Source organism: Halichoerus grypus, chromosome 6, assembly GCF_964656455.1.
Source record: "Halichoerus grypus chromosome 6, mHalGry1.hap1.1, whole genome shotgun sequence".
Lineage (NCBI taxonomy): Eukaryota > Metazoa > Chordata > Mammalia > Carnivora > Phocidae > Halichoerus > Halichoerus grypus.
In genome coordinates, this window is record NC_135717.1 from 24,478,111 (window position 1) to 24,503,251 (window position 25,141).

Genomic DNA, 25,141 nt, shown 5'->3' on the forward strand with positions numbered 1-25,141 from the left:
AAGCATCCATTTGACAGACTGGAAATGGGGGAGGCTGAGAGACTCACAGTAAATTGCCGGAGGTTGGACTGAAGAAAAGGGCAGAGCTGAACTCAAAGCCAGTGTATCTGAAAACAGAGTTCGTCCTTCACATGTAAGGCTCTGCTGCCTCCTAGAGAGTAGACTGGAGGCTGCATGCCAGTTAGGATGGGCTGATGTTACTGTGAGGAACTAGGAGCCCCTCGTCTTAGTGGCTCCTACTAGGGAAGTATCTTTCTTGCTCCTGCCACATGTCCGCATGGTCTTCCTGGGACCAGGATAAAGGAGCACCCACACCCACCATAGGTAACTGCCAGGTGCTAGAAGAGATGGCCAGAGTGGATGCCAGACCCAGTTGTCCCAAGTGTTCTGTTCGAGGTGGCACGCCTCACTCCCACTCACATCTCACTGGTCAGAGCACGTCACAGGGCTGCATCCAACTTCCCGGGTCAGGGGACACCCTGACATGCCTTGGTGGAGCCTATTGGGGCCACCACATGGTGCCAGCCCGTCTGGGGGACTGTGCAGGGGCAGAGGAGGAGCCTGGGGCATTGGTAAGAAATGACAGCAGGACTAAGTTGGGATGGGTTTGCTTTATCCTTGACCAGGTGGAATTTGTCTCAGAGCTGCCCAAAACCGTCACGGGCAAGATTAAAAGAAGTGACCTTCGGAACAAGGAGTTTGGTCAGATGGAATCAGCAAAAGCCTCAGAAACCACTGTGTCTTCTTCGCCACATCCCTGGCTGCCTCAGTTTCCTCACTATGGGGAGGGTGAGGAGGGGAGTGTTGGACATTGATTTTAAGAGCATCAGGAGTGCTCACATTCCAGCATTTTTGTTCTTTTAAATTACTATCCGTTACTCTCCTGCTTCCAAGTCCCCGAGTGAGCGCCCAGTATGTGGCTGGGGTAATGAACTGACATCAGCATCCAAGGGGACTTGTGTTGTGCTTTTATTCTGTGAATGAACCAGTGCTAAATGCTGTCCCTCCATGATTCTCCCCAAGCCCCATTGGAGAGGACTCTGGGGCCAGATTCTCCCCCCTGGTTCCAGGGGCCCTGGGTGACTCCTTTTGTCTGTTCAACAAGCACAACACAGAGGTCTGAGGAGGGACCCTTCCTTGGGCCCAGGTGTCCACCTCTGCCTGGCTTGCCCATGCCCTGCTGGAGGGTGAGGTCAGGGCCAGAGCTAGTGAGGTGGCTGGGGAAGGGGGAAGGCGCCGAGGGCAGCCCAGCCTGGTGATTCCACTTGCCTGCCAGACCATTCCTCTCCGTTCCATCCAGCATCCCATGGACCTGCTGCCTCTGTATGCTGCTGCTTCCAGGTCCCAGCCTGCACCAGCTTAGGTGTGGGAGGGATCTGCCCTGTGGGGACCCAGGAATCCTGCAAGACTCCTCCAGCCCTTTCCGGGGTGCCCGATCCCCCATTCCTTCCATGGAGCCCAGGAGCTCCGTTCCCCAGCCCTCCGTAGGGTCCCCCAATCACTCACCCTTCCCCAGGGCCCAGGAATCCCTCAGCCTCCCCAGGGGCCCGGAGCTCTCCCCGCACTTTAGGAGGTCCTCCTGCCATCTGGAGACCGAGAGATGATGTGTGCAAAGGGCAGGGCTTAGCACAGGCCTGAAACAGGAGGGACCTGTGCTTGTCACCAGTGTCGCCTTTAACAGCTGTGAGACGTGAGGCACCGCATCTGGGAAGGCACTTGCCCCATGGAGATGATGCTGCTCATGTCCATAGGTGCTCAGCACGTGGCTTCCTCTTGTCCTCAGCACAGTTATGGACACAGGCTTGGACGCCCCCAGCTCACTGAAGGAAACCAGCCCAGGGTCACACAGCTGGTAAGCAGCACAGCTGGATCTCACACTCTAGGCTCCCGGCCCTGTTTCCAGGGGCCACGAAGGGCTTCGTAGACGGGAGGCTGACGCTGGCTTTGGGGATACTTCCTCACCTCCACGAGTGATCTCACCTGTTCGAGGCCCCCAAACTCTGTTCACTGCTTCTTCTTTCCCTGCTCCCTGTTCCACTTATAATCAGGGTGACCCCGGCCATCCTTCCTGGAATTCCCTAGTCCCCCTTAGAGGCTGGGCCTCTCTCCCGTTCACTTTTGGGCTAGTCTGACTCCACCCCTTCTGTAGCTGGTCTCTCCTTCTATAACCAGGACCGCGCAACTCTGGGGCTCTGGAGGCGGGCAGCAGCATCTAAACAGAATTTCATACAAATGTTTTGCTCTCCTTGTTTTGTTTTTGTTTGCTTGTTTTTTATGGTTTCTTTATATTTATGTTCAAGATACTGCGTTCCTATTTTAGCAGTGCTAAAATGGTTCCTGTTGACAAGAAATTGACACAATAAGTGGTGGTTTGCAGAGCATTGATTTTCAGCTGCCTTGGGCCTGAATGAGTTGGGGAAACATTGTGTTAGTCCTAGAGAGAAACAGTTTAGGAAGTTCGGCTCAGGACAGGGCCCAAGAGAGATGATCACAGGGGGTTTGTCTAGTCACCTGGGTCCCTGGCCCTGCCCACCTGCTTGGCTCTCCCCGCCCAGCACACCTGGAGCTGCCAGCTCTCTGGGTGTTGTCTTGGATTCCCCAGGAGAGAAGCTGGTGAATGTTTTCTCTTAAAATACTCTCATTCCTGGAGGTCCCAAGAGATCCCATGAGAGTCAGCTTGGATTGTTTCCCCTGTGAGGTTCATAACGTAAAGCCCAAGCTAGTGTGTAGCAGGGTCACATAGGTAAGTGACAGATCTACCGCTGTTTGAGGTGTTAAAATGTCTCCGTCAACTAGGGATGATTTTGAGGCCATACAGTCTTCTCATACTAATATCCCAGGATATACCAGCCCAGAAGACATACTTGATTACAATTTTCTCATGCTTATTTCATTCGGTTCCAAGGTAGCTTTTTCTTTGGGATTTCTTTACTCCTATTTTATTTATAGAGGTACTTCTCAATTTCTAAACATATGGGAAATTCTAGTGAGCTTTTTAGCCATGATTTCTAGCACATTCTATTACCACAACATGCTCTGTGTGATTTCATGCCTCTGAAACGTACTGAAATGTCCCTTATGGCCAAAATAGATCGGGTGCATTTTTGTAAGTGTATCCTATATGCCCAAAGTTAATGTGTCCTCCACAGTGGTATATGGATGTGGACAGACATACGGAGATAGCTGTGGGATTCAGATGGTTTGCTATCAAGGTCTACATGTTATGGATGTTCTGTGTGCTTTGAGTCACTGAGAGAGGGTTGAAACCTCCCACTCTGCTTGTGTATTTGCTTGTTGTTGCAGTTCTGTCCTCCTTTGCTTTATATGTTGTTCAGCCAATGGCTCTAGGATGGGAGTTCTGGAAGGAAGGAGATAGCGCCCAGAAGAGGGGAACAGGGACCCGGGTTGGGAGGGAGCAGAAACAAGAAGGATGGCCAAAGTTCCAGAGAGGACCTGTTATTGGGATGGCACGTGGTGGGGCGCCAGTTGGGAAGGGGCTCTTTAAGTATGAGGTCACGCGGGGTGTCCATTATGATCTAGCAGGGGCAAAGGCAGATGACTGGCTGAGAGAGAGTATAAAGCCTCTGGGTTGCTAAGGAACGGTTCAACCAGGGCAAGGCTTGGAGAAAAGTGTATCGTCCTCCAATCCCTTCACCTGCTACTGTTTCCTGCTGACCTAGTGATTTCCTAACCTGCTGACCTACTACCCTTTCTGAACCTCCCCTCGAGTACTTACTCTGACCCTGACACCGTCGCTGACCCCTTCTTCTCCTGACAAACGCCTTCCCCAATCCCACCCTTTACTTCTACCCTGCTCCCAACCCTCCTTAAAACCCTGTCCCCTTCCCACCCCTGCCCACCCCTCCCTACCCCACCCACCCCTACCTCCACTCCACCCCCCATCTCCACCTCCTCCCTGACGCCCCAGCACCCCTTGGAAGGACCAAGACATGAAGGTGCAGAGGCTGTTGTTCCTGGTGCTCTTGCTCCGCTGTCCCGGTTCCCCAAACCCAAATGTGAGTAAACATGGCACTTCACTGGTATCTTCACAGGTGTGGGGGGGAAGGGCAGAGGGGGAGGGAGAGAGAGAATCCCAAGCCAGCTGTGCAGTGAGTCCAGAGCCTGAAGAGGGGCTCAGCCTCAGGACCATGAAATCGTGACTTGATCCAAACCAAGACGTCGTCACTTAACTGACTGAGCCACCCGGTGACTCAAAGCTGCTAGTGGTGTCTTCGTTCCTCCTGGGTTCTTTCACATGGTGGTGAAATAATAGTTTTTTCATGGGGTCCTTGGTGGGAACTTGAGAAGAACTGCAGTTCTTCCTGAAGACCGAGGACCGCAGGGCAGGTTTCTCGGTCAGCCTGAAGGGGCTGGGGCCACAGCCGTCCACATCAAGTTCTGGGTCCTGTCTGTGTGCTTGGTCCAAAAAGAGCAGCTCTGGCAGGATGGAAACCTGAAAATACTAGGCTTATGGTGTCAAGAAGGAAGGATTTGAGAAGATATGAAAAGCCATTGAGCTCTTTGTCTTCAATAGGGGGCTTGTATGATATGTACATTAGATCTCATTCAACTTGTCTTTGAAAATGTCAGGAATGCTAATGTCTAGGAGCTACGGGTATTAGACTAGCTCCTGGAAGCCCAGTGAAGATCCTGCTGCAAGCCTTGTATGTTTAGGGTCCATCTTCTACATACTTTGATTTCATATCAGCACATTGTTCATATTTGTGAAGTTTGGCAGCCCTGGGAACAGTGGTATCTTAAGCATTGGTGTTGGGACTCAAGTGTTAAACAGTGAAGTGTCCTTTGTGCTCTGTGCTTCCTGGTTGGTTGACTTGTAACAACTTCTGAGTCAGCCCTTTCCTTCTGGGCTCGGAGGCTGTCCCCAGGGACTCTGTGTCCCACCAGGTCCATGGGAGCCCTGAGAAGCCCAGCAGAGACTAAGTGACCGCATCTTGCTGGGACGTCTGTCCCAGGAAAATCTGATGGATTGATGTCATCAGGAAGCGAATGAGTTGTTATCCATTCTTTGGCCCAGTATGTACAGAGTGTTGATTTCCCCAAAGTCAAAAGCTCCTGAATGTCCTTAGGATTGTCCCAATATAAAGAAATACCTGGTTCCTAGTGTGATATTTCACTCCTTAAAAAATAAAACCCTTACCGTCAGGAGAGAGAGACAGACAGGGAACACCCTAGAAATAAGCAGACTTCTTTAGATCCGGCCTACACCAGATTCTTAGAGAGGGCTCTGCAAAGTGGGAGTAGTCAAGAAGGACCCTAGTGTTGAGGCAGACTCATCCCACATGAATACCTCCAGTCAAAAGAGACTCGATTCTGTTTCTTTTGAGTCTTCAAAGGAGGGAATTTCTTGGTAGTCTTTATTGGAAATATTCCCCTCTACCGAGGCTGCATCTCATAGATCACTTGGACTTTCTCACCCTCCCTCATCTCTGAGCTCTTGCATAAACTACCTGGTCTTGCATTTCCCTCCTCCACCTGCTCATGGCCATTGTCTGTTAGAAGCCAGTGTTATTGGCCCCATTGGATGTCATCTAGTTAAGAATCAGCTACTGGTCAGCATCCCGACAGCTGCCAGATGTACCACGTGGCCACAACTGGGGGTGTTTTCCATTTGTGACAAGATGGCCTCTGTCTTTTGTGCATTTGATCCCCATGATCAACCATTGTGCAGATAGCTAATGTTCTCTTTCAGACAGCGGCTGTTCAAAGACCGTGTATGTTTCCCACCAGCACACATGTTTGTGACCTCAGCTGTGAGGGCTGAAGATGAAAATGTTATAGATTTCAGGGATACTTTCTAGAGAGTTGTGTTTGCACGCAATTCAAGCTTGGTGTGAATGAGTATGAATTGCATTGTGAGCGTCTCGTCTCCTAAAATACTTGGAAGTCCAGTTTTTGTAAAATGAGATGTGTTCTTTGTTTTGGTGTCCATATCCAGGAATTTTGTATTCTTTTAGAAATGAAATTTCATGGTCACCTGGGTGGCTCAGTCAGTTGAGCTTCTGCCTTAGCCTTGGGTCATGATCCCAGGGTCCTGGGATTGAGCCCTGCTTGGGCTCCCTGCTCAGCCGGCAGTCTTCTTTTCTGTCCCCCTCTACCCCTTCCCCTGCTCATGCTCTCTCTCTCTTTCACATCAATAAATAAAATCTTTTAAAAAATTAAATTTTAGAGTTGGTCTTGACTGATTTAGTTACAATACTGAGAAATAGGAACATGAATGCCTTTCACTGGCTTTTGGAGATAGGTGTTCAAGTAATTTAAAATGTCACAGATATCATCAAAAGAAACAAGATCACCTGATCATGAAAATCTTCATGTACCCCTGAAATCTGACATTTTGGGCTGTGATTCTGAAGCAAAGTGGGCATTGAAAGAAAACATCACTGTTTTCAGAAACTAAGCAATAATTGTACTTTATTTTTGTTGAAATACTCATCCCATATTATTCTAATAGAAGCCTCCTGTCTCTCTCTCACTCATGTCCTTATCGATAAACATCTGTCCATAGAACATTCTCATTTATATCTCTAGTACATTTTTTATTCTTGCTTTCTCTCATTCTTCCATAAATTTCGGGCATATTTTTGGAAAGGTTCCAGAGGAGTTTATCCAGGTCCTTCATGGATGTACAATAGAAGTCAGTGACTTCTTACCTACTGTAAGTTTACATTTACTTCTCTTGTCTATTTTATGTGGGCTTATAAATTCTTAAGTTCTGTTAGCTATAGAAAATTTATTTGCAATGTGTTTGTAGGCAAAATCAAATCTCTTCAGATTTGCCTATTAGATTTTTCCTACAGCTTCAGTGTTCTATAATGTATATATGATCACAACACCTTTTTCAAGAATAGAGTTTGTTGATATTTACATAGGTAAACACAGTGAAACCCATCAGCACAGTAAGATAGTAAACACACTCATCACTCCCAAAAGTTTGCCCCTGCTCCTTTGGAATTCCTCTGTGCTCCTTCTCCTCCGTGGGGAGGCACTTGAGAGGTGTGCTTACCTGGGGGAGGCTGGTTGAGGGTTTGTAAAGTTGATGGTTTGGGACAGAGACATTGTAAATCTTTGAGATTCCTCATTGTCTCACGTGTTATTTCAGCTTGTCCATGTTGTGCCTGGCCGTTTCCCTCTTGGCCCTGATGGGGTTGGAGTTCTATGGAAACTTCCCATTATCACTGCCCCCTTGGGAGTTTGTGTCCTTCTCATTTATATCTGGAGAACCATCCTCGCTGTAAGTATACTAAAGTAGCTTATATATACTGTTCTTCATACATAAGCAGAAAATTTTATAGTCATTGGACCTTTTGTATCCATTCAGTAATAGAAATATCCCTCTAATACATCAATTTTGATGATCACCTAGATTGAAATAGATGTAAATTTGTGTTGCAGTGCCTTCTGTGATCCATATGTTCTTTTTTTTTTTTAAAGTTCAAGCATAATTGGCCAACAGTGTAGTATTCGTTTCAGGTGTACAACATGATTCAGCAAGTCTATACATTTCTCAGTGCTCATCACAATAAGTGTACTCTTAATCCCCTTCACCTCTTTCCTCCATCCCTCCACCCACCTGCCCTCCAACCCATGTGTTCTTTAGAAGTGTGTTGTTTCATCTCCATTTTTGGGTCATTCTCTAGCTATCTTTCGGTGCTTGATGTCTAGTTTGAGTCGTCTGTGGTCTGAGAACATACTTCCTGTGATTTCTTTTCCTTTGGTTGTTCAGATGTATCTTATGGCCCCGAATATGGCCTCTCTTAGTGAATGTTCCATGGGAACTTGAGAAGAATGTCTTTCCTTGGGTTGTTGAATGGATTATTCTGCAGATGTTAATGGATCCAGCTGATCGGTGATGCTTTTCAGTTCACCTGTGTTCTCATGGAATTTCTGTATCTGTTGGATCTGTCAATGACTGATAGAGGATTCTGAATTCCCCAGCTATAATAGGGATTCGTCTGTTTCCATCAGCAATTCTTTCAGTTTCTGCCTGATGTACTTGGACACTCTGTTGTTAATGCATGCACATGAGAAATTATTATGTCTTTTGGAGAATTGACACCTTTACCGTTGACGTCATTCCCATCATTATCCCCGACGGTTTTCCTTCCTCTGTAGTGTGTTTTGCAGGATCATTTCACTGGCCACAGGTTTCTAGTTGGATGTTTCTTTGAACACTTTAAACATTTCATCCTTCTTGATGGCAAGGTTTCTGAAGTGTGATGTAGTCCTTATCCTTATTCCTCTTGGGTAAGGGTTACTGCTCTCCTTCCCCCTTCCACCACCCACACCCAAGCCCTGCTCCAGATTTCCAGAATTGTTTCTTTGTCTTTAAGGACCTGTGACTGAACATTCTGGGTTAGGCATCGTTGGTGTTAGTTGTTTGTGTGTTTCTTTTGGTATTTATCCTGCTTTCCTTGTCTTGAGCTTCCTGGATCTGCGATTTGGTGGCTATATTAATTTAGGAAAATCCTCAGTCATTATTGCTCCAACTGTCTCTCTGTCCATTCTCCTGCTGTTTTCCTATTATGTGTGTGTTACACGATTTGTAATTGTCCCACTGGTCTTGGATTTTCTGTGCTGTCTTTTTAATTTTTGTCTTTGTTTTTCTTTTTGGAAGTTTCTGCCGGAAATTCTTTAGGCACAATGATTCTTTCCTCTGGTATGTTGAGTCTCTTAATGAAGCCATCAAAGGCATTCTTCATTTCTGTTATGGTGTTGTCCAGCATCCCGGTAAAATCTTAGAGTTTCATATCTCTGCTTACATTCATCATCTCTTCTTCCTACTGCCCCCTTTTTGCTTAGATCCAAGATCAGGTATGGAAGGGACTTGAAATTCCCAGCCTGCCGATGCCATCGTCTCTGCCTTAGATGCCTCAGGTAGTGTGATTCTAGTGCTTGCTGGCGTGGTTTTTACCTCTAGTATGCCTTGTGAGGTTGTGTTGAAAGCTAGATCTCCTGTTCTGGTAAAGGAACTGAGGTAAATAGGACGTTAGGGTGAGGTTGTCTACTCATCTGTGTGGGGTTAGACTGAGTTTACTCCCAGGTGAGACAGGGAGGAGATTGCATTGGAGTGGAGACTTTCCCCCTCACCTCTATTGCAGTCTTTGGGAAAGGCCCAGTTAGGCTCTGGGGACATAGTTTCACTTGAAGGCAGACCTTTCTAAGAAGAACAGAAAACTTCTGAGGTTATTTCTAAATGGAACCTCCCCCCTCTCCCTGCCAATGGAGAAACCTTCCCTTCAAAAGGAAAACAAGTATGTGCTACGGTGAGCGCTGTGAATTGTGCAAGACTGTTGAATCACAGATCTGTAGCTCTGAAACAAATAATGCAATATATGTTAAGAAAAAAAGAAGAAGAAGATAGCAGGAGGGGAAGAATGAAGGGGGGGTAGTCGGAGGGGGAGATGAACCATGAGAGACGATGGACTCTGAAAACAAACTGAGGGTTCTAGAGGGGAGAGGGGTGGGAGGATGGGTTAGCCAGGTAAAGAGGGCACGTTCTGCATGGAGCACTGGGTGTTATGCACAATGAATCATGGGTCACTACATCAAAAACGAATGATGTCATGTATGGTGATTAACATAACAATAAAAAATTTTTAAAAAAAGGAAAACAAAACTTTGACGTCTTTGCTGTGCTCATCTGTCTCTTCACTTCCCCTTCCTGTGGGGCTGGGTGACAAGGGCCAGAGCAACTCAGAGATTCCTAAGCAACATGTGAAGTTACAGGAATCACCATGGTTTTCTGTTTGCCCTCCACTGATGGACTTTCCCCTAACAACTGGCTTGTTGATAGCGTGCTGATATTCCAATATCCTGGCAAGATTTGGGGGCTGGCCTCAGCCTCTCCTCATCCTGTAAAACTTTTGAATGGGGAAATATGTTAATGGTGTCAAAATGGGGTCTTGCCTAGAGTTTACTAAGCTATAATTTATCACGGTGACTCGATCTGGATAGCCGGGTTCCCCTCTTTTGAAACATCCGCTGTCATTTCTCTTGTTGCTTATGCTTCATCTCTCGCCACGTGCCACTCTTTTTCTCATTCGATGGCTTTTCTTTCTTTTTGATGACCCTCTGTAGCAATCTGGGAAACTTCATAGCACCTGATGTGCCATAACTGTGTGTGAATTCAGCAAACAGCCAACCCTTAGTAATAGTTCAGAGAAGCTTTCTGGACAAGGAAAACGGCATAATTTTGTCAGCGCTTTGCTCACCTGCCAGCCTCCCTTCCTACATTCCTTCCTCCCTTCCTTCCATTTTCTTTCTTTCAGGATCTTAGAATAATCCGTTTCTGAACTCAGTGTGGATATTGGGTTGCATTAAAGTTACGGAAATGATGAATTCATGAATGTGTTTTAAAATGTCTGCATGGTCCGCTGTCAAAATTGAACAGGTTGAACGTTCATTTCACAGAATGTGACTAGATTTTGGGGTCAAAACTAAGTTATATACCTTTGTGCTCTTTATCAGAAATGGATTGTGAACTATGGTGACTTAATCAGGAAATTCCAATTTTGTCTTCTTTTTTCATCCTGTGAAGTCATTCTGCTAAACAAAATGATTATTGTAATTTTATTGGATGACTGTTTCCGTATTGACCTGAACTAGAGATTTTGACTAGTAATATGTTTTGACATCAAACTTCATTTTGTTTCTTCCTCTCTTAGATAAAGCCTCGACAATATCAAGGTAAGTTTTTTGGCTTTAGTTTTCATTGTCGTAAATTCTCGGTACTGGTGTTTGATGTGGGTATAATAGGACTAGGGATAAATATGGTGACTCCTGATGTCTAATTGACTTGTTAACTCCTGAAAATCGTTCTCTTTCCCATGTGGAGTCTAAGTGACAATGTGGAGGGTGTTGCCATCTCTTAGGAGACCAGGAGGAGGTATACCTCATGGGAGTAGGGAGAATAGGAAGAGTCATTTTGCAGAGACATGTTTAGGAGGCATGCGATGATAGGAGCCTGAGGTCTGGAGTGAGTACTTTGCCATGACCTGGCTCTTGGTGAAATGTCGAGATGAGAAAACACTCTTTGAGTCTAACAAGCAGGCTACACTTAGAGAAGGAGCCACATGTTGCCAGACAGAGCGTGTGTCACAAGAGAGGTTTAAAGCATGGTTTTGAGTCTGAAGTGGAGGGAGCCTTTCCTGCCAGGGGAGAATGAGTGGAAAGGAACGGGTGCCAGTGGGGGTGATGTACTGTGTCGGGCCTCATGGATTGTGGTGATTCCGTGGTGCTGTCTGTTGACGGCCAGGGTGGCTGCCTGGCACATAGCAAACCCTCGAATGCTGGTGTTCGTCCCTGTGAGTGCAGCAGTGGGCGTGGTGAGAAGAGAGATCTCAGGGCACGAGAGCGCTCACATTGGGCCAATAGAAGAGAAGTTTGCACTTTGAGGTAAGATGAGAGAATTATTATTTTTTAGAAGATTCTGTTTATTCACTTGACAGAGAGGGCACAAGCAGACCGAGTGGCTGGCAGAGGGAGGGGGAGAAGCATGCACCCCACTGAGCCCAGACCCAGATGTGGGATCCCAGGACCCAGGGTGGAATCAAGACCCGATGTGGGATCATGACCCAAGCTGAAGGCAGACACTTAAGCGACTGAGCCACGCAAGTACCCCGAGATGAGAGAATTAAGTGCCAGTTAGAGGAGTCTGTGTTCTCGACCTTCGATGTGTTATCCATCTGTGATAGGGCGCTTCATGAGTGTTGTTTTCCTGTCAGGGTAGAGGGTAAACTTCTCATGTTGGGATGAGAAAAGCTTGTGTTCCAGGGAGTGTGAGTTATCCAGGCCCTCCAGAGACTGTAATGTGGAGTTTGTACCCGAGTGTGTTTGATTCCAAAGATCTTGTCCTCCAGAGCCCCTGCCTAGGGTTCATGACAGGCAATCTGTGAGCAGCAGAAAGTCACTGAAGGCCTTGGAGGTGTCACTCAATTGCCACTTTGAGCTTTCCTTGTGTGGAATTCCAAGGAGGATCTGGAAACGGACATGGCGCTGAGCAGGAGCAAAGGATGGTTTTGTTCATTTTGGGTTGTTTGCAGGGACTTATTTTTGTACCTTAATCATTGGAGGAGAGAAATGTTAGTTGACAGGATGCTTGGTTTTTCTGTTAGGTATCTGGGGATGACATCAGCATTTGCAGTGATTGCATTTTCCAAGATTGGTGCTTCCGCATGGGAGTAAACTTAGAAGACATTTGAGGGCGTTTCTCTATTTTTGAAAAAAATTTCAGTAGGAATCTCCCCGAAATAGGTTGTCTTAGGTTTCCAATGCTGCTAAAACTTGCTTCCTTAGGGCACAATGGGAATGCTAACAAGTTAGTTACACCCAAGTGTCAGAGAATGTGTCTCTGGTGCTCATACACTGGGATTATTCAATGTCACTGGTTTTGCTAGTTATCTTTGAGATGCTTTTTTCTCCTTTTAGTAACCTTACAACAAATAAAGGAGAAGATCCATCGACTTAGAACAGAAAACAGGGAGCTTGCTCAGGAAATATCCCTTTGGGAGCTGAAGGTATCAGTGCCTTTTCAAATACTTTTTGTGATTTCATTTTGGTTACTTCCACCTCTTGTAGTTCATCCTATTGACCTATTTCATGTGATCCAGAAATGGTCCTGATTCAAGAGAAGTTTCACAAATGTAGAGCACTGCCTCTCTATTTTGAAAGGAGTCACACATTAGTAGATAGGTTTGTGTAACACGATGCTATTTTGGAATTCTGTTTCCTTCTTCATATGTTTTATAGATCCAGGAAGGCAAGAAACACCTTGCAGAAACCAAGAGTGAACATAAGTTTCTCTCTGAGGAAGTGCTTCAATGGAAGGTAAGAATCCCTTCTTTGCCTGAATTGTGTCCTACCAACAGAAATCAAAGTAATGAATTATCATCATTATCATGATGATTATTATTATTTTAAACATTGCTTGATTGACTGATTTGAGAGAGAGAGAAAGAGTGAGTGGTAGGGGACAGAAGGAGAGAGAGAATCCCAAGCTGACTCCATGCTGAGTGTGTATCCTGATGCAGGGGTCAATCCCATAACCCTGAGATCAGGCCTTGAGCCAAAACGAAAGCAGGAGTCAGACACTCCACCGACTGTGCCACCCGGATGCCACCCAGGTGCCCCAAGGAATGGATTATTATTACTCATTCAAAATGTTTTGTTGAAGGAGAACATCAAAAAGGTTGAGGAAGTTAATGAAAATTTAAATGACACCCTTCGTCGGGCACGGGCTCACTTGCAAATTGAGAGAGAGAAGAAGGTCAAGAATCAGGGTGTGGTAAGAGCTGGCTGTTGAGTTTTAGCTTAATGTGGCTCCGGCAGGCTTTTGGTTCACTGGGTGAGGTGAGTGCAGCATCCTCGCTTGCTGTTTAGCACAGTAGAGAGTGGGCATCTGGGAACTGAAACTCCTACGGAGCAGTGAGCTGGGATTTCACTTAGAACCACCATGATGAGGTTTGCTCTTATACGGACTAGGAAGTATGGTTGATTTCACAGCGAGGTAATGATCACATCATTCAGCCCTGCCCTCCAAGATATGTAGCAGATCCCCACAAGATACTTGAGCGATGAAGGGCGATGGCTGGCCCGACTGTACAGTCCCTTCCTCTCTTAATGCCAAACGGAGCATTTTCAATGTGAATAGGGGAAGACGTGTATATATGTATGTATGTGGATATATATATGAATGAAAGCCACTAAGAAAGTCATTTGTGAGTTCTTTGACTTGAACTCTTTTCCACTTTGCTTACTTTCTCCTTCTTCTATTATGCCTTAAGGGCTTTCTTTGTTGCACTGCATGATCCTGTCCTGTTAGGCGCCCTCACGTTGTTGTGTGATCATGATTTCCTGAATGTCTTTTCTCATATCTGTCTTAAAGGCCCAGGATGCATCCGAGGATGGAGAGCAGAGAGCCTTTAGGGCCAAAAAACGAGAACTGCAGGGTATGTTATTTTGGGGGAAGAAATCCCCATATGGTGGCAATGAGTTTGCATTGGGAAGGGAAAGAATGCCTTCCTGCCTTCAAGGTCTTGCCCTTCTCCTTTCCCTATCAAACCGAAGTTCTCAGGTCATGTGCACATACACACACAAAAGAAAACTCATCCTTTCCAGAATATCAACGATGGATGGAAGACCATTGCAATGCCCTGAGTTCTTTGAAAACCACTCAAGAAGCCGAATTGAAACTCCTGAGGAGGAAAGTGGGTATCGTGGTGGATTTCTCTGAACAGAGACGAGTGGCTGCCGAAGAGTAAGCTATTCTTGTGTGAATTGCCACAGATACTATTGTATGAATTTCTGTGACGGCCAGTCTAGATAATTGTATTTCTTTTAGAATTGGCTCTAGAGTGTTTTTGCCAAATGCATTCTGTAGGATAGTGCCTGCCCTTCCTGCCTTGATGTGTGTGACCTGCATTTCCCTGTGTGTTCTAACTGCTTGTCACGCTTGTTGTGTGACTCCTTGGAGTAGAAGAGGGAAGGTACCATCATTAAAAACTTTGATACCTGGATCCCCTCTGGGTCTGTCTGCATTGTCCTTTTGGTTTCCGTGTCATCCCATGTTCTTATTAGCCCTGAATTCAGTCACTTTTGGTTCAGTACGAGACTTGGGTCAATAATGTGGATAGAAAAATGGAATTGTCCTGCTGCAGAGACACTGGGAGTTTCTTTGTGGAAAGTGGGTTGGGGCTCCAGCAGTCCTGGATCCCTTCATCCAGTGTACGACTGACATCACTCACTGTAGCCCAGTCCCTAAGAAGGCCAGGGTATTTCCCATCCAGCTGATTTTTTTAGGTGGAACTCTCCTGGGTCCCAGCCAAAGCCTGCGGTTTCACTAGCGCTCACCTTTGCTGGCTGACCCTGAACTTGACTCGTTTCCTTCTAAGCCCATGCCCATAAAGTTGTTCAGCTTCTTTCCAGTTCACTTGCCTGTTCCAGAATGTATTGATGTGTCCTGGCGAGATTGGCTCCCACTGCCAGGCTGGCCTTCTCCTAGGCTTCCTTCTTCTCCATCTGGTTCTCGTGTTTCTTCATGTACTCTTTAGAAATTGGGTGCATTCACTCACGAGTTTGCTCTTTTGTCCAGTGTTTCCTTGATTTTCTCAGGAGGAGATCAGGACCTTCGAGTCCCTCATTCACGTTGAAAAGCAAAACTGTTCCCTGTCTTCCCTGGACACTCAGCTTTGTGTTATTCCTTCCCACAGCGGGGCTGGGGCCTGCTCTGTGTCATTGGCATCCTGGTTCTGTTCATTGGAAATTTCTTTTGGGGGTGGGTACAGTGTCCTGACCACCTTTCTGTCTTCTACACTTTACAACTGAGCCACTCCATTACAGCCGCTCCAGAAAGCATTTGCTGAAGGATTGCCTGAGAGACCAGAAGCAAATGCATGTGTCTTTCTCTGTCTGGAGCTTTTGACTCCGTTTCTAAGAGTCTTTTTGCATGTGATATTGAGTAAATCAGGTGTCCTGTTGAAACCCTTTCAATCAACACCATGAACAAAAGAGTCTGAGGGCAACACAGCAAACCAGCCTTTCTAAGCATCGCACGTTGCTGCCTTCACTATCAGTGAACTCAGTCTTGTTCAAGTCGGTTGACTCCATGCAGTTGATAGTTTTCCATCTGAAATCTGTTGCGTGGAGAGAACACACTGACTATGTGACAGTTCACAGCCTTTTACACTTGAGGACATATTGCCGGCACTAAGATTGGCCTCTTCAAAGGAGGAGGCGGGGGTTGTAGTTGTAGACCCAGAGATGTCTGGAAGTGAGTTGCCATGCTGATGAAGCCATATTCTGGAAGGCTTCCTTTTGGGTTCATTGTGTCAGGCACAGCCTTGGTCTGAGGATCAGGGCTCCCCGTGGAGGTGTACGACTAACGATGGTCCCCCGCCTCATCCTATAGTTGGTCAGGCTTGGTTTTTCACTTTGAACTGAAAGGAGCCTTCACCGTCTCCGACAAAAGACCAACTCTGAGAGGACACAAACTGCAATGTTACTTGAGGACTTGATAATGAAATAGAGAAGTGTAAAGACAGCTCCGATTGCAACGACTTGGCAGCATCCGGAGTTTGATTTTTCTTGAACCCTAAATGGGACCTTCAGTTCATTTCCCTCCTTGTGTTGTCAGTCTGTGCATTTATGAGGGACACTGGAATCTAGGCCATCCAGTGTGCTGGGAGGAATGACGGTAGAACTTCTGGACCTTGGCTACTGGACCATGTCTATACCTTTCCTGTCTTAGGAAGGTCGCAAAGACCCGCCGTGACCTGGAGGCAACAGAGAGTCAGCTGTCAGCTGCCGTGGAAAATCTGAAAGGAATCAAAGAAGAAACGGACAAGTACAAGTGAGTTCAGACACTGAATATTAGCGGCTCCTGACATCCCTGTTCACTTCGTATTTTTCACTTTTCTTCATTGTTTAGACTCAATTCCCATGTAATAGAAACAAAAATTCAGAGGCATATCCAGAGAGAATTACCAGACACAAAAAGTGAAGCTCTAGAAAGAACAAAACCATTTCATTACTAAACATGTCCTGATCCCCAGCGCTGGCCTGATTCTGTGGAAACTTCTTCCACGCCATCGTCCCTGGGGGTGGTGTCAGTTGTCCTAATCTTGAGGAAAGCAGTTTGTCGTAGGATGAATCCTACCCATAAACCCGGTAGTGCCATCTGATGGCGCTGGTCTTTGCAACCCTGGGAACCATGGCGAGGATAGAAGTTTCCCAGTACACTTGATGGCACACTTGTCATGTGATAAATTAGGGAAAGATTGAAAATGGGTAAGGAAATTATGTCAACTCTGAACCCTGCAGGGGAAGAAAAACGATTACGGAAAAGAGGTAGCAATAGCTTTGATCCTACTGTGCATTATAACCATGTGAAAAGTGTTTCCTGTGTCAGGATCAATTGTATGAGGGGACAGATAAGAGGAGAATGGCCACGTGGGCAGATGATTTAAAATCACAGCCAATATTGGGTGTTATCTGATGAAAGCAATTATAACTCACAGGCGAGAAGTCGGAGCGTTGCAAGATCAGCTGCGGGAGGCAGAGCTCACCTTCAAACACAAGGTAACCTGAGTTGTGCCCCAACATCCTGGCCCCTTCGCGCCTCCTGCAGGTGATGGAAGTGGCCCTTAGATCCCTGAACATGGGCTCTTGGTGTGTTGACTTTTTCAGATCGCAGCTCATGAGAGAAGTGCTCTAGATAACTGGGTAAGTGTTTTCTTTTTCCTCCTCTTCGTTTGGGGCACAGTCCGGCACAGCTGAAGGCGGATGTGTTTTTCTCCCCCAGACTAAGGCTCGGGTTTGGGAGAGGAAGATAGTGCAGCAGAGCAGGGAGAACGCCTACGTGAGACACAGGTGTGCGAGTTTGACGTGCCCTTTTCTGGGTGTCTTGAGGGGTCAAGGCTAAGCTGTTTAGTGTCTAGTAGAGGACATGGTGTTGTAATTCTTCTAGACGTCCATTCTTTTTCTGTATTCAAGATTGCACATGATGAGGAGAGGGACGCTGCCTGAGGGATCCATGAGGCAGGAACCGATGCCGGGAAGACCTGAGACACAGAACCGTGTGCGGAGAGGTAGGGAGTGTGCTGTGAAATGCAGCAGCCTGATCTCTGCTGGGAAAGCACACGATGTCCTTCCCGTTCCTGTGGGTGATCACTGTGTGTCCTGGAGAGAATCAGGAGCACTACCTAAGGACAGCAGGTCGTCTGAAGGGGTGACAGGAGGGTGCTTTCCTCAGGTGCCCACCGGCAGCAGGGCCCCTGTCCCTGTGACAGGTGGAGCTCATGCCCCTCCCCTGACTGCAGACCCTCCCACCCCCTCTACCACCCACCTACTGCAGAGCTGAGCCTGGAGGAGTTGTGAGCCCGAGCTCCCTTCCCACTTTGACGCAACGGTGAAGACTTTTTGGAAAAAAACAAAAATTGAGAAAAATGGCATTTATTTACTCTTTATGGAGGTTCCTTGATTTTTGTTTTATTTGTCATCAACAGTAGTCTATTAATCCGTGAAAGTCATGCATTTTACTCCTCTAATGTTATCGGTATAAAGCCACAGCTTTACTTCTCAATCTGCCTATTTTTACTTTGCTCCTGACTGTACGATTAGTCTACTCCAATTCTTCTCTTAAATATTTACGTAATAGCCAGTCACACATGCTAGGCCTCATCTATAGACTGAAGGATTGAACCGTCAACTGGCGGCCTGAGAAAAGAATGCATGCCGTTCATGTTGAGGGTTTCTCCATTTTTAGCTGGTTGAGCCCAGAGCAGTCTACTGCCGTTCCCTTAGCTATGAAAACACCTGAAGCAAGCTGGGCGATGGTGGTCCCATCCTCGAGGGGGAGAGGCAGAGGTCTCCCCCTTGTCCTCAGGGGTCAGCAGAGACATTTGAGAAATGCTGTGTGTCTGAGAAGGGACCCAAGAGTGGGACAGAGGGGAACGTGTTAGGGGCGGGTTTGGAGGGTGGGTTTGAATTCTGCACAGTCGGTGCTGGTCTGAATCCACCTCCATCTGTTCTAGGGCTTTGGTCTGATGCTGAAACTGGTGCGTCTCCCATGGGGAACAGGGGCACCGAGCCTCCTAGAGACCCAGGGATGAGCAAGGTAACTACCGTGGCCTCTACCAGGTGTTCCGGAAACTTCTCCCTTTCTGAGCAGCACCCTGTCCTGGCCTTGTGTCTGTTGGGTGGGTTAGGGTTTGTCTGTGGTGTCGTTCACCTTTCAAAATACAAGCAGTTCACCCAGGGGCTGACAGGCTTCTCCATTACAGATCCTCACCTTCGGTGGCACCTCCTGAAGCCACAGGTGCTTAGAGGTGAAGGATGGCAGGGCGCTCACTGTGTGTGTGTGTGTGTGTGTGTGTGTGTGTGTGTGTGTGTGTGAGTGTGTGTGTGAGTCGACCCCTGCCCACCCACAGTGCCCGGGCGGGGACTTAGCTCGAGGAGGATGACACGTCACTCCACAGTGAAGTCTCTGGCCGGCCTGACTGCCAGTCAGTAGGTTACGATCAGGTGCGATTGGTGTAGTGTTCATGTTGGGGTTAGATGATTTACCTGGGACAAGGTCTGTGGTAATCCTCACAACTGGAAACTAGGGGAAACTCTCTCTCCATTTTATATTGCCTGTTTTGCAGTTTGGCATGTTCTTAGATAGGGCAAGTTTCGTAAGTCATCCCTGTTTGACTTCTGCTGGTAAAAATGCTGTACAGAATCCCTCTACTTGTACCCTTTCGACGACTGTTGTGAATTTCCAAAGCTGTTGGGTGTACTGACACACACGATCTGAAGGGGGGATGTCGGTGATTAGCTGCATGACCCGGGCCTCACAAGCCCTTCAGTTGGGCTTCTAGGAGCAGGTCTTTTTGGTCTTATGTCACTGTGAGAGCTGGTTTCTTCTCTCATCACACGTTCTGGAGTTGTCCATGAGAAAACATAAACATTTTTGTGAATTCTGTTATTTAGCCTTCCCATCTTAATTTCCCACTGGACAAAATTGCTCTGGAACTCAGTGTGCGGAAAATTCCGAAGACTGTGTTTTAAGATAAACACAGCCGCTGCACGTAAATAAGGGCCATTGGTATCATGTTCCTCTGGGAAAACCCTTTTCCAGGTCCACTATCAGACCACAGGCCCCTAATTCCTCAAGGGTCTTTGTGGCCTGGACAGAAACTGCAGAGAGTAGAAGACCGCTTTGTCAGGAAGTGAGGCAGGTGGGGACAGTCAGGGGCTTTGCGGGCAAGGGATTCACCTCGAGTGGCTCAGATTCCTTGTGGAGAAAGGGCATTCAGTTTCACCACATTCTGCCTATTCTTTTTTTTTTTTTTAAATATTAATTTGACAGAGAGAGACAGAGCGAGGAGGGAACACAAGCAGGGGGAGTGGGAGAGGGAGAAGCAGGCTGCCCGCTGAGCAGGGAGCCCAATGCGGGGCTCGATCCCAGGACCCTGGGACCATGACCTGAGCCGAAGGCAGACGCTTAACCAACTGAGCCACCCAGGCGCCCCACATTCTGTCTATTCTTAACAAACCCAAATCTTCTGCGGTGGTTGAAGAGGAACGATGAAGTGTTGTCCACGATGTCAATGCCTCCGTGTCTGGAGTGTGGGCTGCTTTACTCGTTTCCAGTGATCCCTTTTCACCCTTTAAGACACTACTTCTTGGTAGTGAACGTTGGCAGACATGGGTAGTGATGTTTGGTGACAGTAGGTTATTCCTGTAACATCCATTCTCCTTCCTCACCCCACCCCCCTTATTATAGAAGGCAGCTATTGGGAGGGATAAAGTTGTCTAGCACGATGTGGCTCTCCTGGAACATGGTATTGGAGAAGGAGCAGGATGCTGAGAGCTCTCTTGGGTTTCAGCTCTTGGTGTTGCAACTTTTGTGTGTCTTGCCCAAATATTTTCTCCTCTGTTCTGCAGGTCGGTACAGATGTGAGAGGGTTTCCTCATGCCCCAAGGCCCCCCCATATGCCCTACCACATGGGGCAGGGTTTACCAGGCTTCACTGGCTATGGGCCACCTGCACCTCCTCCACATGGGTGGACATGGGGGCCTCAAGCACAGCTCGTTCCTGCTACACATGGTAAGATGATCTGAATTGGATGACCTGAATCGTAAAGCCTATTCATAGTTTAAGTACTTCAGTTGGTGGGGAAGATGTAGAGGAGGTACCAGAAGGCTTTGCAATGCAAGGATCGACCTGAGTGAGGACATAGTAGCATTCCTCACCTTTCTGTGGACATCCATTTCATGGACTGTCTTGTTTCACCCTACAGAAATGGGCAGCAGGTGTCCGCCATCGAGAAGAAAAGTGACAGTTTGCAAAAGACAGACATAAAAGCTTTGCCCATGGGCACTGCCCAGACACAATGTTTTGGGCCCTGGGATGGATGAAGCACAACCTCAAGTCACTGTGACTTGTGGAGGCCCCAGTTGTCCAGTGTTATTCATTAGCTCTGAAAACATCTGTCACTGGGTGGACTGATCACATCCTCAGGTGTGGGGGACTTGTGTCTCCTTTGTCCACAGGGGTGAGAGGAGACCTGTGAGAAACGCTCTGAATCTGGAAGGGATGTGGGAGTGGGAGAGAGTGGAACAGGGTGGGGCAGGTGTAGAGGGTTGGCTTCCATCCTGCATGGTCAAGGCCAGTCTGAATCCACCTCCGTCCCTTGTAGGGCTTCGGCCGTATTCAGAAACCTGTGGCACTCAAGGGGACAACAGCGGCACCCCGCCCAAGAAGGTCCCACAGAAGGACCAGGTAAATACTGTGTCTTTCCTCAATTGTAACCATTTCTGGAATCCTGTTCCTGTCTGGGCAGCACCCTGTCCTGACCTGTGTCTATTGGGTATGTCCTGGGATCTGTGTGTGGTGTCATTGACCTTTCAATATGCCAAGTCTTCATTCGGAGCCTACAGACTTCTCTGTTTCCAAATCATCACCTTCCGCGGGGCGTCCTGAAGCTCCAGGTGCTTAGAAATGAAGGAGAGCAGGACCCTGCCCTTGTGTGTGTGTGTGTGTGTCTGCATGTGTGTGTGTGTGTGTGTAAACTCCGGAGGAGAGCAATATGTCACTCCACACTGAAGTCGGCCAGTCCCGCTGACTCCTTGCAGTTTGCTTTCCCGCGAGAGCGGTAGTGGTGTTGGTTTTCGGGTCAGGAGACTAAGCTGGGAGAATGTCTGCGGTAATCCTCACAGCTGGAAACGGGAAAAGCCATGCCCTGCCTCACACTTTGTGCCACGTGCTTTGGGCAGCTGTGAGTGTTGGTGGAGAAGGTGAGCTGCGACCTCACGTGCGTTCCATCTGTGTGGGTGAAGACGCGACCCAGAATCCCTCCAGTTGCACCCTGGGTGAGATGAAGGTGAACTCTGCCAGGGGCCAGGTGTGTGGTAGAAAACGCCCCCCGGAACACAGCCGTGAAGAGGGAATCCCGGTGACTCCCTGCAGGGCCCACGGCTCACACACGTTTCAGTCGTGCTCCCGTGAGCGGGTTCTGATGCGCTTTGGTGGCTGTGCCAACTGATAGCGTCTCTCCTGATCCATCCTGGGAGGGTGACGCCTGCTCTCCAGACACATTGGTTTGCATCCGGGGATGCAGAATCGGCCCCTCAGTGGTTCTCGGCACCAAGGACTACGCATTTGCTCTGTGCCTGAGCTGAGGAGCATCGGAATGCCGGTGACGCAGATCCACAGAGCTGGGTCTCACGAACTCCTCGGGATCGTGTTCTTCTCAGCACTTTTCCCGGTCCGCTGCAGGACTCCAGAAACTCCTGTCTCCTGAGCGGTGTCTGTGGCCATGGACAGCACTTGGGAGAGTAGAAGAAGACCCCTTTGTCAGGGAGGGAAGCGGAGCAGGGTCAGGCGGGTGCTGGTGGGAAGCAGTTGGACCCACGAGGGGCTGTGATTCCACGTGTGGACACTGGGCTTCTCCGGACTTCTCAGCGTGTTTTTGTTCTCACTGAGTCACATGGCAAGCCTCTGGGGCCACACTGGACGAGGGGATCAGAGTGGGCCTGGACGCAGATGCCTGCCTGTCTGGCATATGCTGCTTATGGGCCGTTTCTTGTGGCCTCTGGTCACCTGGTAGGCGAAGACGACTTGACGTCCCACCTTCTCAGACATGGATGGTGACGTGTGGGGACACTACGTTCTTTCCTTCCCTGGTCCCTGAGTGTGTGGTGGCACCAAGAGGGGGACTAGGGTTTAGTGGCACTGGTGCTCTGCTCCCTGGAAGCTCAGGGTGAAGAGAGGGCCAGGTGCTGACCCCTGCTTCTTTGGGTTTCAGGTTGGTGGGGGTTCTGCTTCTGTCTGTCATAGCAACATTCCTTTGGTTTCTGTTCTGCAGAACCCTGTGGATGCAAGAGGACCCGCTCCTGTACCCGGCCCACTGGGTCCACCGTACCCCACGGATCCCCCTTCATCACCATCCTGGGGCCCTGGGGCACACCTCCCTCCACCCACCCAGTGGTCTCTGCGTCCTTACCCTGCACCCGAACCTACAGCACAGGGTGGGATGATATGAATCGTATGAATTGACTTACAATGTGTATTGTCTTCTTTCTTATTGAGTTGGTGGGGCAAAGGCTGAGTTTGTGCTGAGGCCTTGACATTGCGAGGGGAAAACCGCCAGGGGGCGCTGTAACATCCTGAGGTTTCTCAGGACATACAGGTGTTGTGCTTGGCTATTTGCACACACTGAGCGGGGGGGGGGGGGGGGGGGGGGCGGGGAGGTGCCCTCGTTGGGAAGGAAGCGTCTCTATCGCACAGTGGCAGACATATATTTCTTACCGTCGGGCACGTCCAGAGTCCACAGTTGTTGTTCTGGGTGGGATGAAACACACCTCTCACTTTGTTTTCAGCGTGTTGAGTTTGAGCTCTCATTTCCTTAGTTATAGAAACACCTGAAGCAGGGCTATGGTCCCTTGATTAATCATCAGGGTAGGGGTCTGTCCCTTGTCCTCGGCAGTCAGTGGATACTTGTGGGAAAGCCTCTTGTCCGGTAAGGGAGGTGAGAATGAGAAACAGTGGCAGATGCTGGAGGCAGGTGTAGACGGTTTGTTGGAATGTTGCTCAGTCACTTCCAGTGGGATGGTCTTCCGTCTTTTCTCTGACGTGGGTCAGATGCAGACGCTGGGGCATCCTCCATAAGGAAGAGCAGTCCTGCATGCAGGCCTCTCATGTTATGGGAGAGTGAATGTTGCTAAGGACAGGATCACTTTCTTCAGGTTGCTCAGGAGACGCCTTTGATGGACTTTGTCTTTCACTCACACTGAGGTGGTCGGCAGGTCCCTTGGTGGTGAAGGAGAGCCGCTCTTCTCCAAAAGCTGGGCACAGCAGGTATGCGCATGCACACTGTACAGAGACCATATTCTGTGCTCTGGGAGGGATGAGGAGGGAATTTCAGGGGTCTGAGAGCAGCGAGGGACACATTCATTAAACGACATAGATGTTGTGTTCCGTATAAGGGAAGCACCAGCGATGCATCTGAAGGACAAGAGAGGGAGCCATGAGTCACGAGAAACAGGAGGCTGTGGATGAGAAGGATGGAGGTGCTCAGGGGAGTGGATGGGCCTCTCTCAGGTAGAGCGGAGGCCGTTCCTGCAGGCCAGCAGCTTGAGCAGTGAGTGTGAGGACACCGTGAGATCCACACCGGGCTGCTGCCTGTGTCCGTCACACGGCGTGGATAATGCAGTTATTTGTATCAGAACGTCATTGTTGCCATAAAGCTGTTCGTTCCTAATCTATAAGGATTGTTTCCTCTGAATTTCTGAAGGTTCTGAACTGGGTGAAAGAATATGGTGGAGACTTGGGAAATTGAACTTGGTTCCTTTGGGGATTCTTGTCTGCCTGAGTTTGTGGGCCCCAGTGAGAAAAAGTGAAGACGGGACCAAGATCAGCAGAGTGGCTGCCTTGGCCTTCAGCCCGAGTCAGACTCTTGGTGGGGAATTCAGGATTGACCAGGAGCCACCCTCGCTGGATCCCTGTCACTACGCCTCTGCCTCTGAGTCACCGCTCTGCCTGCACTTTGCATCTCCCTGAACTTTGGTCACAGTATCCTGCGGATTTACCTGTGTTCCTGCCCGAATGCCAGCTCTCCGTGGGGCCTACTCAGAGCCTCAGCTTTGTTATCTGTGAAAGGGGAGCCTGTCGGATTCTGAGGTCATTAGAAGAATAGGAGTTGAAGTACATAAAGAATCTGCAGGGGCCCCTGGGTGGCTCAGTCGATTAAGCATCGGACTCTTGATTTCTGCTCAGGTCATGATCTCAGGGTTCTGTGATCGAGCCCCAAGTCAGGCTCGGCGTTGAGTGTAGAGCCTATCTAGGAATTTCTCTCCTCCCCACTCCCCACCCCCCGCCGCCTTTCCAGCACAAATTTGCCCTTTTTTGGTCTCTGTCTCTCTATCTCAAAAAAAGAGAAAGAATATGCAAAATATCTGGGCTGTTGGCCACTCCCCCTTCTCACTGTTTACATGAAAATAGCTCCATCAGATGATCATCAAAAGATGTTCATTTAAGTCCACAACATTACACTGAGAGTATAACACCTCAGCCCAGAGATTGGCATCCTCATTTCAAAAATAAGGCAAAGACCCCCTTTTTTTTTTCTATTAAATTTTA

The 25,141-nt window shown here is 48.2% G+C and overlaps 1 protein-coding gene across 6 annotated transcripts in view; it reads left to right on the forward strand.

Moving 5' to 3' along the window:
- LOC118523448 (uncharacterized) overlaps positions 1 to 23,059 on the forward strand; it is a 36,497-nt gene extending 13,438 nt beyond the window's left edge. For 5 of the 6 annotated variants that reach the window (XM_078074743.1, XM_078074745.1, XM_078074744.1 and 2 more), the window contains 17 exons: positions 627 to 1,852; positions 3,929 to 4,016; positions 7,121 to 7,252; positions 10,686 to 10,707; positions 12,448 to 12,536; positions 12,769 to 12,846; positions 13,904 to 13,967; positions 14,137 to 14,275; positions 16,265 to 16,366; positions 17,034 to 17,094; positions 17,203 to 17,238; positions 17,318 to 17,385; positions 17,509 to 17,603; positions 18,549 to 18,631; positions 20,446 to 20,608; positions 21,201 to 21,283; positions 22,869 to 23,059. In XM_078074743.1, the coding sequence (XP_077930869.1) occupies positions 1,791 to 1,852; positions 3,929 to 4,016; positions 7,121 to 7,252; positions 10,686 to 10,707; positions 12,448 to 12,536; positions 12,769 to 12,846; positions 13,904 to 13,967; positions 14,137 to 14,275; positions 16,265 to 16,366; positions 17,034 to 17,094; positions 17,203 to 17,238; positions 17,318 to 17,385; positions 17,509 to 17,603; positions 18,549 to 18,631; positions 20,446 to 20,608; positions 21,201 to 21,283; positions 22,869 to 23,045 (1,542 nt within the window). In that variant the 5' untranslated portion in view covers positions 627 to 1,790 and the 3' untranslated portion in view covers positions 23,046 to 23,059. The other variant, XM_078074748.1, reaches the window with a different exon arrangement.
- Positions 23,060 to 25,141: the final 2,082 nt, after the last annotated feature.